This window comes from Sapajus apella, unplaced genomic scaffold, assembly GCF_009761245.1.
Source record: "Sapajus apella isolate SASKATOON/1434 unplaced genomic scaffold, GSC_monkey_1.0 scaffold7, whole genome shotgun sequence".
Taxonomy (NCBI): domain Eukaryota; kingdom Metazoa; phylum Chordata; class Mammalia; order Primates; family Cebidae; genus Sapajus; species Sapajus apella.
The window spans coordinates 29,078,332-29,091,652 of record NW_022436947.1 but is presented as its reverse complement, the minus strand read 5'-3'; the positions used below and the strand labels follow the sequence as shown (position 1 = coordinate 29,091,652).

The following is a 13,321-nucleotide window of genomic DNA, read 5'->3' as shown; positions in this document are numbered from 1 at the left end:
GAAGGAAGGAAGGAAGGAAGGAAGGAAGGAAGGAAGGAAGGAAGGGGGAAGGAAGGAAAGAAGGGAGAAAGAGAGAGAGAAAGAGAAAGAGAGAGAGAAAGAAAGAAAAAGAAAGAAAGAATCAGAGTCAGAATTTGTATTCACAACTACTATATAACATTGCCTCCCTCTACTGTTGTTTTAGCCAAGTTTTGAATTCAAGTAATAAATTCAAAATTTATTGATTTATAGATAAAATGACCACATGGTAGGTATTACTAAGAAAGGCCAAAAAATGGTTAGCTTTTCAAAAGAAAGGTATCTTTGTGGGAGACACCCTGAGAGAGGTCTCAGAGTGGTATATGGAGCTAAAATACAGGTATTGATCGACTTACGACCTATGCAACTTATGACCATTTGACTTTACGACAACAATCGCTAGCCACGACTGCTCCATGTCTGGCAGCGCAAACGTTGCCCAGCTGGGTGTACGACAGTGCGGACCAGCTTCCGGCAGCACTACCATCTCTGCGTGCACCATTTCAACTGTACATATAGCCTACTCAACTTACGACCAAATCGTGTTACGACCGGTCTGTCAGTCCCAATCGTGGTCATAAGTCGAGCACTAGCTGTAATTTCAAATGCAATAAGCTCATAAATCTTACAATGAAATGGATAGTTTATGTCTTCAAACCACGCAGGGAGCAAAAGGGATCATTTAACCTGGATAAGGTAGAGAGGAAGGGCAAGTGGGAGCAGACAGGGCGTAACATAGGAGCTTAAGAACACAACGAATGAGCTAGAAATCATTCACTCTTTCAACGATAGGGAATAGATAGGAAAGAAATGGGTTCAAGAGCAATGAAGAATACAAATGAGGTTCTAGAAGATAGCCTTGTAAGGCAAAAACAGCTGTCGCCTAGAGTTTCAGCCAAAAGGTTATCCAGTTTCCTAATACTAGAAGCAGCCAGAGTCAGTAAACTCCCCAGGTGGGAAAAGCGTTTACTGTAAGTGAGATTCTGAACTAGAGTATGGACTGAAGAAAACAAATGGAAATAAACAGACTTCCCATTAGGTGAAGGGCTAGAAGTCAATGAAGTTATAGAAACGAGGCTGGAAAAGTATAGTTTGTCACTGCCTGTGCTTTAACTGAAAATATTAAATGCAACAGAGTAGAGGTTGGGTGCTTGAATGCCTAAAAATCTGAGCAATACAGGCTCAACAGCATCAAGCTGCAGATGTGAGATTCTTCCACTGCATGTAATTGAGAGATGGCTTCACTATCATGGTAAATCCAGCTATACCTCTAACCTGGATAGGGTGGTCAAGTATGGATCATCTGCATTGTAGGGAATACTTGTAAACCAGTTTAGGCTTTTGCATAGAGAATATTTTTTTCTACCAAACCCAGTGAGGGCATGGAACAAGGCAATGTGGATATGAGAGTAACAAGACACTGTCCTCTCTACTAGAGAACTTGTTTTCTTGTGGAAGACACAAGCACAGCTCAAGTGTTACCAGTGTTATGGCAGATGTACGCTGGCAATTGGATGAGGGAAGAATTAATGAAGCCGTTTTTTTTTTTTTTTTTTTTCCCAGGGGAAACAAGGCAATGTGATCACGGTTTCTTGAAGCTGCTATTGGACTGAAGGAACAAAACGATGTCATCATTCATAGTGAAGGATAGTTCTCTGCATTTGCTGTGTTGGAATCTGTGCAAGTTATGTTAAAATGGTATGGAGATAATTTACACATTAGAGAGGAGAGAGATGGTCTGAAGTCAGATCTGACCAGAGAGATGTGCTTCCCAGGCTCTTACAGAATTATTAAAATGCAGGCTTTGTAGCAGTAGCAGTAGTCTCATCTTTAAGATTATATAGTTTGGCTCACAGTCTATTTCTTTCTCCAGAATAAAAATCAGTTGGTACAGCAGTGAATACCACATTATGTTCTAGGCTACTTTTTGACTCCTGTCTTGGATGTGTGAAAGAAAATGTCAGTGGTCAGTCCTGGACAGTGTTCCAGAAACGTGATATTTGCAGCTATGCAAGATATATGATTGAGATTGATGCCTTTGAGATTAAAAGAAAAGATAAAAAGATATATGATTGAGAGATCCACATCTACAATTTATTAATTTAAAAACTGACACAGGAATTCATGGAATTATTAATCAAATTAAGGGATCAGTAACTTGTGAAAAGTAGATGATTAAAATTTAAAAATACATTATGGTAGACAATCCAGTTGAAACTCTGTATTACCAGTTAATAAAAACCAGATTTAAATAGTTTTTGGAGGAAAATACCTTTCTTTTAGGAACTTTTTCAAAATGACTAGTCATCCTTAATGTCATTATTAAACATTTATTAACTTCCTAATATGTTTCAGTCCTTCAGCTGGCATTAGGAATGTCACAAGGAAATGAACAGTCTCTGCCCTTGAGGGCACTGCATGTCTGATCTCCACACTTACCTGTTAATACCGATTGCAACACTGGGATAAAGACCACTAGACACCAGTTCTGCTGGGGAAGGAAGGAAGACCTTGTGGAAAGGGAATGATCTGACCTCAGTTGTAAAGAATAACAGGGTTGCCAAGCAGGCAAGACAGGAGAAATCGACGGAGGGAAGAAGCAATATACTTAAAGGCACCGGGGAATAAAAGCACATGTATGGGACCATGGGGACACGACAATTCAATGCAATATGGGATCTTGGAATGGATCCTGGAACAGAAAAATGACATTTGTGGAAAACCTATTGTGAAATCCAAATAAACTCTGTGTTAACAGTATTGTATAGAAGATTAATTTCGTTTTGATAAATATGCTCTAGCTTATATAAGAGGTTAACATAAGGAGAAGCTGGATGAAGGTTATATGGGAATTTCCTGTACTATTTTTGTAACTCTTCTATACATTTAAAATATCTTTAACCGCTATAAAAAGTACAGGCATATTGAGACAACTATACAGTTAAGTATGGCTGGAGCGTGAAATTTTTCAATACAAAACAGCCTAGGGATTATCCCCAAATCCCTTACATAAGAAAAACCTCAGGTGGTTCTAATACTCATCTCTGCTTTAGATTCCTTGGGTTAAAGTATTATGGAGGAGGTGGAACTGACCAGTTGTGCAACTGACTATTTAGACATGGTAGGTAAGTGTGACAAGAGAAGCCCGTGACAAGGTTTCTCTTCATGGCAGGAGTGGATGGAGACAAGATAAAATGTTCAGTTTTGGACATGCTGAGTGTGCGGCATCTTTGGGAAGGCCAATTGAAGATGTAGGCTGGCAAAAGTTTTGCACTAGAGAAACATACTTGGCAGTTAACAACATAGCTTATCTGCCCAAATGGAGGAGATGGATCTAGCAAGTATAAGACAGGGGGTAGCCAAGGGCTAAACCCCTGGTAACATCAACATTTAAGGTATCTATAAAGACAGATGAGTCCTAAAAGAGGGAGAAGGATGAAACTCAGGAGCACATTGTCAGGCCAAGGAGTGTGGGATTTTCAAGAAGCGTTATTAATAGTGCTTGATGCTATAGGGCAGTCAAGTATGGAAAGGTCTTTAAAATGTCTAGTGGCTTTATCCCTTGAGTAGGCACCAGTGACCTAAGGGAGAGAAACTTCAGTTGAGCAATGAGGATGTGAGGAAGCAGAGGCAGTGAGGGAAGACAGACTCTCACACAGGCCGCCTGTCATGATGGGAAGGGAAGAAGGAACATGGTGACTATTTTAAAGAATTTATGTTTTTTAAAAAAGGCTGGAACATGTTTATAATCACTGTGAATACTGCCAGAAGAGATGCAGGAGGAAGAGAGAGGACATTAGGAGGGGCAGGGTCCCAGAAGAGTCAGGAGGGAGGGAGATCCTGAAGGAAGCAGGTGGAAGAATTAGTCTTGAAGGGATGGAATCCTGCCCCATCCCCTGAGATAGGAAGCAGGAAGGAAAGGAAGGATGCAGATAAGATTGTAGGTGGTAAGAAGAGAGCACAAGAAGTTAAGGAAGTTCCTGTCTGATGGCATCTGTTTTCTCTGTTAAGTAGCTTGGAAGTGGTGGGGTAGGGAGAATGGTAAGCTCTTCTAAATAGCTCTTGCGGGGACTGTGGGAGGAGCTTATTAGTTTGCCTGCAATGTTGATGGACCCACATCTATACCCAGGCAGATGCTAATCTATAACAACGCTGACAGATTGATTCAGGACTATTTTGCTTCCTATGCAGGCACAGTAGAACTAAGGATTAAGAGATACCTTAGATAAGATTGGGAAGAACACAGTCAGAGGGATCTACTGGAGGAGAAAAAGACTGAAAAATAGGCATAGTTAGAAAATCAGAAGGTTGAAAGGCTGTGGTCAGAATGTTGGGAGTTTATGATTTTTGATATGAAGTGGTCCTGGATGATTTCATCCACTCATCCACCCATCTACCTATCTACCTAATCAATGGGAGATTCTGATGTGTAGAGAGGCAACACAGCCTACAGTGTGGCCATAATAAAGTAGAAGGCAAATGAAGGTGGCTAGAGTTGAAGTGGCCAAGAAAACAAAGGACAGGAAATTGGACAGTCAACCAGAAGGAGAAGAATCTGAACTAGGAACTAGGCTCATTGTGGGAAACTAAAGAGCCACTCACCACACCACTCCATCCTCCCCGCCGCTTCCTCCCTGGCCCTCAAAATACAGTTGGTGGAAGACAGTAACTAGGACACATGGAAAATTATAGTACTGTATGGGGTGAGCCTTATAGAGGCTAGGGGAGCTCTTCACAAGAGGGTGGAGAAACAGCATCTCTGGAAGGCATTCAGCTATTTGCAGACAGCTGACCACTAGACACTAGACACCCGGCTTAAGAAGAGGGGCTCTCGATTCCAGCAGCTATTACAGGAAGCCCTCTCAGCAGACGCAAGTCAGGTTTCACTTAAGGCGGAACATCCTGGGAGGATTGAAGATGTAGCGGTATGAATTGATTAGCACTGAAGGGGCTGTCTGCAGGTTACTTAAATAGTGCTAAGTGCTAGGACCAAGTCCACCTGTTCAGATGTCTTAGCCTTTTTTCCCTGCTGTTCAGCTTATGTCTTCAGCTTGATATGCTTTTATACTAAACTTACCAGGCTATTTACTTTGTAAACTTGCAGGCGTTTGTTTTCAAATTTCTCTCACAGTGTGTAATGAATGAAATATCAGTCAAGTGATCAATTCTTCTACATCCAAGCCTAGGGAGGACAGATATGTTTCTGGCTTGTCTAAGATTTATTGACTATGGTTATAGGGGAGTCTGTTTTAGGAGAGCTGGGAGAGCATGTGGAGTTCTGTGGGCAGCAGGCTACATTGCAAACCCACCAGTCTATCTAAATGTTCAGATTCCCTTCATCTTTTCATTTTACTTATGAATGCAAACATACTATAGGAAAAGGCTACACTGACGTTTGAGATAAGCAGAGAACAGTAGTTACTACCTGGATTTGAGAAGTCCATCTCATAGGTAGTGACAAATGAAATGGGTGTGCTGGACTACTATGGACCAAGTTAAGGACTCGGATATAGTATAAGAACCTAAAAATGTGTAGAGAAAAATATGGGCCACAAAAGTTTATGGACACACTTTTAGGTAGCAAAGGTAAAATAAGTTAATCCACAATAGGCTTTTACTGTCTATGTCATCATAATAAATTAATCCCTCTCCAACTAGGAAACAGCATCATCTTCTGTTTGGCTGACTTTGTACCTGGCTCTTTTCCTGCTCAAATGCCTTGGATTAGGAAGCCAATAAATCCCGCTATAGGAAGTAGATTCTCTACTAGGCAAAACACTAGCTTGGTTGAGTCAGGCTACTTCAGCCGTGGTGGTGCTTGACAATCAACAGTGACAAATTTACAAAATCCCAATTTCTCCAAAGCAGATGGTATTATTACTATTCTCTTACTGGACCAGCGGGTGTTTCAGAACGTACTTCCAGTGACTAAAGCTCCTCCGCTAGAGTGAGTCGGAATGAATGGGGACTTGGGCACATAGTTACTGTCTTCCTAGGCCCCTCTTTTGGATCCTCATATCACTCTCCTTAAGAGATTGGACTTCTGAAAAACAAATTTGCTCCTGCTTATTCTTTCTTGCTTTATATTTTAGCTTCATTCTCTTTTCTTAACTTTTTGCTTCATTCTTTTTTCTTAACTTGCTTTCTGGCAAGTAGCTAAAGAAGGATAGCCAAATACATCCCTACAAAGTTAAGGAAGACAAGAATTCTAACAGAATGAAATACCAAAACTTCAGATTAAATACGGTTATTAGCAAGTTAGCAATTCCAAAGGGAAGTGTGACTTATATGTGAGCCAACTGGGGATATTACTGATGTCCTGAGTGCTATAAGGGGCTCTGGAAGGACGAAATCTCTAATGATGACTTATTACGTTATTTTACGTACCCTCCTAGAGCTATGATATGCAGATTTTTATAGATTTCAGAGTTTATTTCCATTGGAAACCACTCCAAATACGTAATCAATCAAGTAACGTTGAAAACGACCTTTAAAAGGGGTCTTTTCCCTTAGGATTCCTTAGACCCTGCCCTAAAGGGTGAGTCCAGGTCCTTGAAGAAGTATGTACCGTAACAGCTCTGTAAGAACGGTTTCCTTAGAGCACATTCAGGAATGAAGTCCAGTCATTGCTACAAAGACTATCTCACAAATTTAAGGCCAAATAGGATACTAGCAGCCTTCAACACAGCAGATTTCTTCTTAGCTCACTGCAGGATTAGTCTTTTAAACTAATACTTTACATGAAAAGCAAGTAGGTTTTCACCAATACTCTACCAAACACCAGAGCTATTCTCTGTATCATATCTCCAAGACAGATTTAAAGACACATTTTAAAGGCATTTTTTTCATCTGTCATCAACCTTTGACATAATGGACAGCATCCGTCAATGAATGACACAGAATATGGTTTATAAAAATCCAAGACAATTGACGTTCCTTCAAAACCTCACTGCACACATTACTGGTAAGATTATATGACAGAAAAGTGGTCCTTAGTTACATAAAAGTCCAGAATTAAAAAGTATAAAACAAGGCTAAGTCTGAATTTCTGTCTTTTCCTATTTTTGTTTGGTCAAAATGAAAAAAAAAACATTATTAATATTATAAAGTAACACTTGTCCACTAACAAGATATTTAAGCAATGTTGAAAATAAAAAGTCATTATCAATATTTTAGGATATCATTCCAAGCATCTCTCTATGCACATATATACTTAAGAACATGCAGTCAAACAATTTTATAAAAATGGTATTATACCAAATATATGCATGTATAAAGTGTTATTAGTAAGCACTTTTTTATGCATCTAAAATTATCTTCTAAGCATGATTTCTGCACATATATAGTATTTCATTCACTGCATGGGTATAACTAAATTTAATCAGATCTATGTTACTGGCAATTTAAATTATTTCCATGTTTTCCATGTTTTAAGCAATCTGCAATGATCATCCTTGAATGATCTTTGCTTACCTTGTCTTATTATCTTCTCCCCAAAAATACCAAGATGTGTGGGATGGCTGAATCTAAGGATATACACATTTAAAATTTATCTATGTATGGCCAAGCTGCCCTCCAGAAACACAATACTGTTCATATTTCTTCTATAAATGCATGAGATTGTTTCTCTTAACCTTGCTCTCCAATTCTGAGCTTTAAAAATCTCTCTCAATCTGATAGGCAAAAAGGTTTTGAATTTTTTAACTTAAACACATTCCTTTACTTATTCATGCTTTTATTTTATACATTTGCATTTATTATTTTTAAATAGCCTGTTGGTAGCATTTAACAATTTTTCCTTTTCTTTCTGATTTGTGATAACTTTGGTCAATTAGGAATAGTAACCCTTTATAATGGTTACTTATGGGTTTATAAAGCAACTTTTTACAAGTTGTTTTGCAACTACATTTCAGTTTGTAATGTGTTTTCAGCCTAGATTATGAGTATTTTATCCAATAAATATCTTAAATTTTATGTAGCCAAATTTACTCTACTTTTAAATTTAATTTCTAACATTTGAGACATCCTTAGAAAGGCCCTTTTCACCTGTAGGTTATAAAATGTTCACCCATATTTTTAAGGCTCACACAGTTTTATGTCTTTTTTTTTCTTTTTTGAGATGGAGTTTCACTCTTGTTGCCCAGGCTGGAGCACAATGGCATGATCTCGGCTCACTGCAGCCTCCTCCCCCTGGGTTCAAGCGATTCTCCTGCCTCAGCCTCCCAAGTAGCTGGGATTACAGGCATGTGCCATCACTCCTGGCTAGTTTTGTATTTTTAGTAGAGATGGGGTTTCACCATGTTGGCCAAGCTGGTCTTGAACTCCTGACTTCAGGAGATCCACCCACCTCGGCTTCCCAAAGTGCTAGGAATACTGACATGAGCTACCACACCTGGTCAGTTTTATTTCTAACATTCAATCTGGAATGCGTTTTCACATAAGAGGAAGGTAGGCATTTAGTTCTTCCCCACTTCCCCTAATACCCATTTTATTTATCTCAACACCACTTATTAAATGGACAATATTTTTAGCTAATAATTTTAAATACACGAATATACTTTTTCTCCCTATATTTCTGTTTAAATAATTAATTCAAGGCTGCAATGATCAGCAGGCTGTGCGCCTTTCTGCCATGGCAGAAGCCTATATATTATGCTGGTAATATGGTTTCACAATCAGAAACTACAAGTGGCCATAAGCTGAAACTGAACATATTGGCTCAGCAGTATGAGAAAGAAAAATGCAAGTTGTTATACTTGGCAAGTATTTCACAACTCTGTAAATAAGAATCATTAAATAAGCCTATTCATAAGAAAACTCAGCTACTTGGGGGTTTTTCTGTGGAGCGTATGCTTCCTAATGGATCTATACAATGTAGGACTGCCCCAAATTAGACAGCCTACACACACCATACTGAGTTTCCCTTGTGGTTGAGGACACATTTTTCATGCTCAAATAAATTTCCCTTGACGGATTAGGATTCTCAGTACTAAGTCAATCTTTGTGCATGAGCTTCAACTGAGCCCAAGTCCTATTTTGGAGAGACGTTTTGGCCCTGACAACAGGCACCTGGAGGCCTCTGTCTAGGAATCAATATCTGTTTGACCCCCACCTGTTTGTGAAACAAACATAACTGTTTGTGAACATTTGTTCACATGGAGAAGCGAGCTCTGCTACCTGTCCTCTGGCATCTTAAGCATATGCATGTCTAATCAGGAACTGCGAATCTTGGTATGGTTCACACTCATGAAGAGAAGTCAACGAGGACTTAACTGGAAAACGAGCACTGCCAAAGAAGCACCCTAGACCCATAGGTGAGAGGGTCCAGATGAGATATGTTATGGAGAAGTGATTCATTGTCTTATATATTATTAGGAAACTGGGAGCCCCATCTTAACTATCTCAGCCCTACCTTTTCTGAGCTAAAAGTTAATGTTACAAAGTCATTTATATGAAGTACCATTTATGTTTTTGAAAATCGAAGCTCAAGACATTACCTGTCATATTATGTATCTTATCGGGGAGCCTCGGACCTAAAGGTGAGATAAATAGATCATCCCTGAAGTCTAGTACATTTATTCCTCTGCTTGCTTTTCTGGTTACTATGGTTTAAAATATTTTTGTTTCTTTCTATTTCAACATTGTTCACTTTGTTAGCTCCTTTAGATTACTTTATGGAGAGAGAATGTAAATGCCAGAAACAGAAGGATTTGGCTGTTTTGTTTGCCACCATTTCCCCAGCACCTAGAACAGTGCCTGGCTGTAGTTTGTGGTCAATAAACATGTTGAACAAATAATAAGAAAATGAATGATTAAAGAAATAGACACTGAAATATACATTCTATAAAAATAGAATATACCAGGTGTGTTACATATTGCCTCTCATTTAGTTAGCAATCCAAAGAAAGATTTTGCTTGTAATCTCTTATTCATTCAATAATCTTCATTGCACATCTATCACATGTCAGAATCCCTCTACATACCTGTTGATCTCAAGGGGCTCATAAATCTAACAGGGTAAGCTGAGTGAGTGACAGGTAGTTCTGGGACAGTATGATGAGAGCAATGGTAAGACATGTGGGCGGATACCAGGGAGCTCAAGGAAGGGCAGTTGGCCAGCTGAGAATACAGGGAGTTGGGCCAGGAAGCAGGCGACAGTTCCTGAGGGAGGTTGTGGTGCAGATGAGCCTCTGGGGATGAGCAGAAGATACTCAGAGGGAGACGCAGGGCAAGTCTGACTCCAGGAGCCACAAGGGCAGGGAAGAGCAGAAAGAGCCAGCAGCAGAGGATGAGGAACTAGAAACTGCTGAATGTGGCTGCAGCATCAAGAGGCTGGAGGTGGTGAGGAGTGAGGCAGTAGGGAGGTAGAAGGCTGGCATGCCCAGAGATGCCTGAAATTTATTCTCTCAGCAAGAAGCTTTTGAAAGGGTCTTAAACTGGGGAGTGACATGGCTGGATGTACTCCTTAGATCAATGACCCTAATGTCTGGGCTAGAGGGAGACAAGGCCCAGGTCGGCAGGACCAGTTATCATAGGTGCGAGTTGATAAGGCCCGGCTATCACACAGTTACAGAAATGCAGAAATGCAAAGGAGGAATATTTTGGAGAAAATTGCCTGTGCACTTAAAAATACATTTTTAATCCTATAGTTCATTATTACTAGTATTCTCAGACAATTACAAGGGGTTCTTCTTTCACAGGCTTTCTTTTTGTTGCCTACTACGGTACACTTAGTTCCAATTTTGTTTTTATGAAAATTCTTGATTTACAAGAACCGCTAAAGTTGTCATGATAAAATACAGCCACTTCTCTGCCTGCTTAGTAACAATAGCAGACAACAAAAAGAGTGACGCTGACCTTGCCAAATTGACTTCTGGGGATATACAGACCTAGATAACAAAGTGCATACTGTAGTATTTAAAAAGTTATTTGTAAGGTTTACTTAATCCTATCACAGCAATGGAAGGAACTTAAAGAACAATATACAGATTTACCCACATATCTACCCCTAAATTAGGATGAAAAAAAATCAACTCTAAAATACATTCTAGAATATAACAGAATATAGAAACAACACTTTCAAAAAGAAATTCTCTCTGAGAGCAATCTTACAAAAGAGTATTCTTTTCAGTCATTTTTGTCTCTTTTCAAAATGATGATAAGATAGTGAGGTGCTATTTCTGCACTACGTTTTACTGCCTATCGCCACCAGCTGACTGATGTTACCTTATGCACGATGAGCTCATGAGTGCCATCTGGAAGAGTCCTACCATCTTCTTGCATCAGAGGGACAAAAGAGAACCCAAACAGCTTCTTCTCTCCTTTCTCCTTTGCTGTAAAAAACAAAATTACTTGCTTATTTAAGTGTATCTATGTTCAGGTACATAGCTTGTCAAGAAGCATGATCATTGAGAAATACAACCCATACACACCAGTTCCCACTACATAGCTTTTCTGACAGGTCTCCTATCTAAAGCAGCTACCCTCTAATAACCCTCTTTCTGCCCGCTTATCTGAAACTTACATTTCTTGCCTAATTTTCCTTATGGGAGTTACTATTTGAAATTGTTCTTACAAAATCTGTGGGTTGCCTGTTTCTTCTTTTTGTCTCTATATACCATTGAGGGCAGGGGTCTTATCTGTTTTATTTTATAGTCTCAAAGACTGCTAGGAGCACAGTTGGTGCTCAATGAATATATGAATGAACAGGTGAATGAATGAAAATGAAATGCTTTGTTTTGATTACTATCCATGGAAAAGGAATTTCTAAGCTCTATCCAAGGAAAGGAAACCCTGGTCTATGACAGAACTTCTTTCCCTATTTCCACATATGGAAGTAAAGTTAAGTCCTAGGACAGTTACCTCCTTGTAGTAAGTTAGGCATGTTGAAAGACAATATGAATATTAAACTTATAGTTTAATAAGGGCTCACTACCCTGGAAGCAGGAAATGAGGCGATGAGGTTTTCAGATGCCTAATTAAGAATTACAATAGCTTGAAATGCCAAGAATCATTAGCAATTATTTATAGATAAAGAAATTGAGGTCACAGATGCTAGGATCTCTTAAGTACCATTCCAGTTCTTTCTAGCAAGCTTTTTTATTTTTTCCCCTCAAAAAATGGAGAAGGTAAAGGTTAACAGAACCTTGTTTGGTGGCTGAGTCTCCCCTTGTACTTTGATGAGCAGAGAGGAGTTCTCCAGGGCCAGCAGCCTGTTAAGGACTGGATGGTTACTCTTTCATGAGTGGAACATTACACTTGAACCGAAAAGTTCAACTTTGGGTTGCAGTGAGATCTGAGCTGGAGGAGTGAGGTATGATGATCCTGAAGATCAGACAAGAGGTTTAGCAACACAGCATTCCCTTATAATTGCTCCAGGCATTTAACCACAGGGAAGTGGGGCCTCACATAGGAAACCGTAATTTTGTCTGGCTGGTGCTGGCCCCTAATATGAGGACATCCCTGAAAATGTGATTATAGCAAAGGACTTTCTTTTAAAATCATTAATTTCAACCCCAAAGAGAAAATGGAAAAAGAATTGATGTTTTTTAAAAAGTCAAGCAAAAATCGCACCAAAGATCTCTAGGAAGAGATTTCCACATATATGATAGTATTGGAACTTGAATCTATAGGTCCATTTAAGAAGAACTGACATCTTGATGATACTGAGTCTTCCTATGCACGACCATAACTCTTGTATCCTTTATAGCAAAACTTATCAAAAGTTATGTCTATACCCATTGCTCCCTCTAATTCCCCTCCTTCTCATTCTTTAACTCATGTTTATCACCACAGATTCACTGAAGCCACTTGGCAGGTAAAATGAGTTCCATGATGCCAAATCAAATTATTTGTCCTCATCTTATTTGATCTACCACTGGCACCTGACACGTGTGATCAATCCTCTCTTGAAAAACTGCCTTCATTTAGCTCCTGGATTCTCTTCTTCCTGGATTGGCTTTCAACTTACTAGATAGTTCTTCTTAATGTCATTTAATGCCTCCTTCTCATTCTCCCAGCTCTAAATATGATGAGTATCCCAGAGACCCATCCTTGGATTCCCCTTTGCTATCTAAACTTACTACCTAGGAACCCAATCAGTCTCAGGCTTTAGAAATCATCAAAATTAGTGATGTGTTGGAGCTGCATCATACAGGCCCACAAGAGCTGAGTGCGCACATCTCTCCCCAGTTCTACATTCTATGACGTCATGTTGGAAGCTTGAAATTGCCCAGGGTGGGAGAATGTTCTCATTCCCAAGTTTCCAACCTGGATGTCACTTAACTGCCTACCTGACATCTTG

The 13,321-nt window shown here is 39.4% G+C and overlaps 1 protein-coding gene across 4 annotated transcripts in view; it reads right to left on the bottom strand.

The window, feature by feature from the left end:
• DOCK4 (dedicator of cytokinesis 4) overlaps positions 1 to 13,321 on the bottom strand; it is a 483,746-nt gene that overhangs the window by 159,114 nt on the left and 311,311 nt on the right. For all 4 annotated transcript variants that reach the window (XM_032275667.1, XM_032275665.1, XM_032275666.1 and 1 more), the window contains exon 16: positions 11,245 to 11,351. In XM_032275667.1, the coding sequence (XP_032131558.1) occupies positions 11,245 to 11,351 (107 nt within the window). The remainder of the gene's footprint in view (positions 1 to 11,244; positions 11,352 to 13,321) is intronic.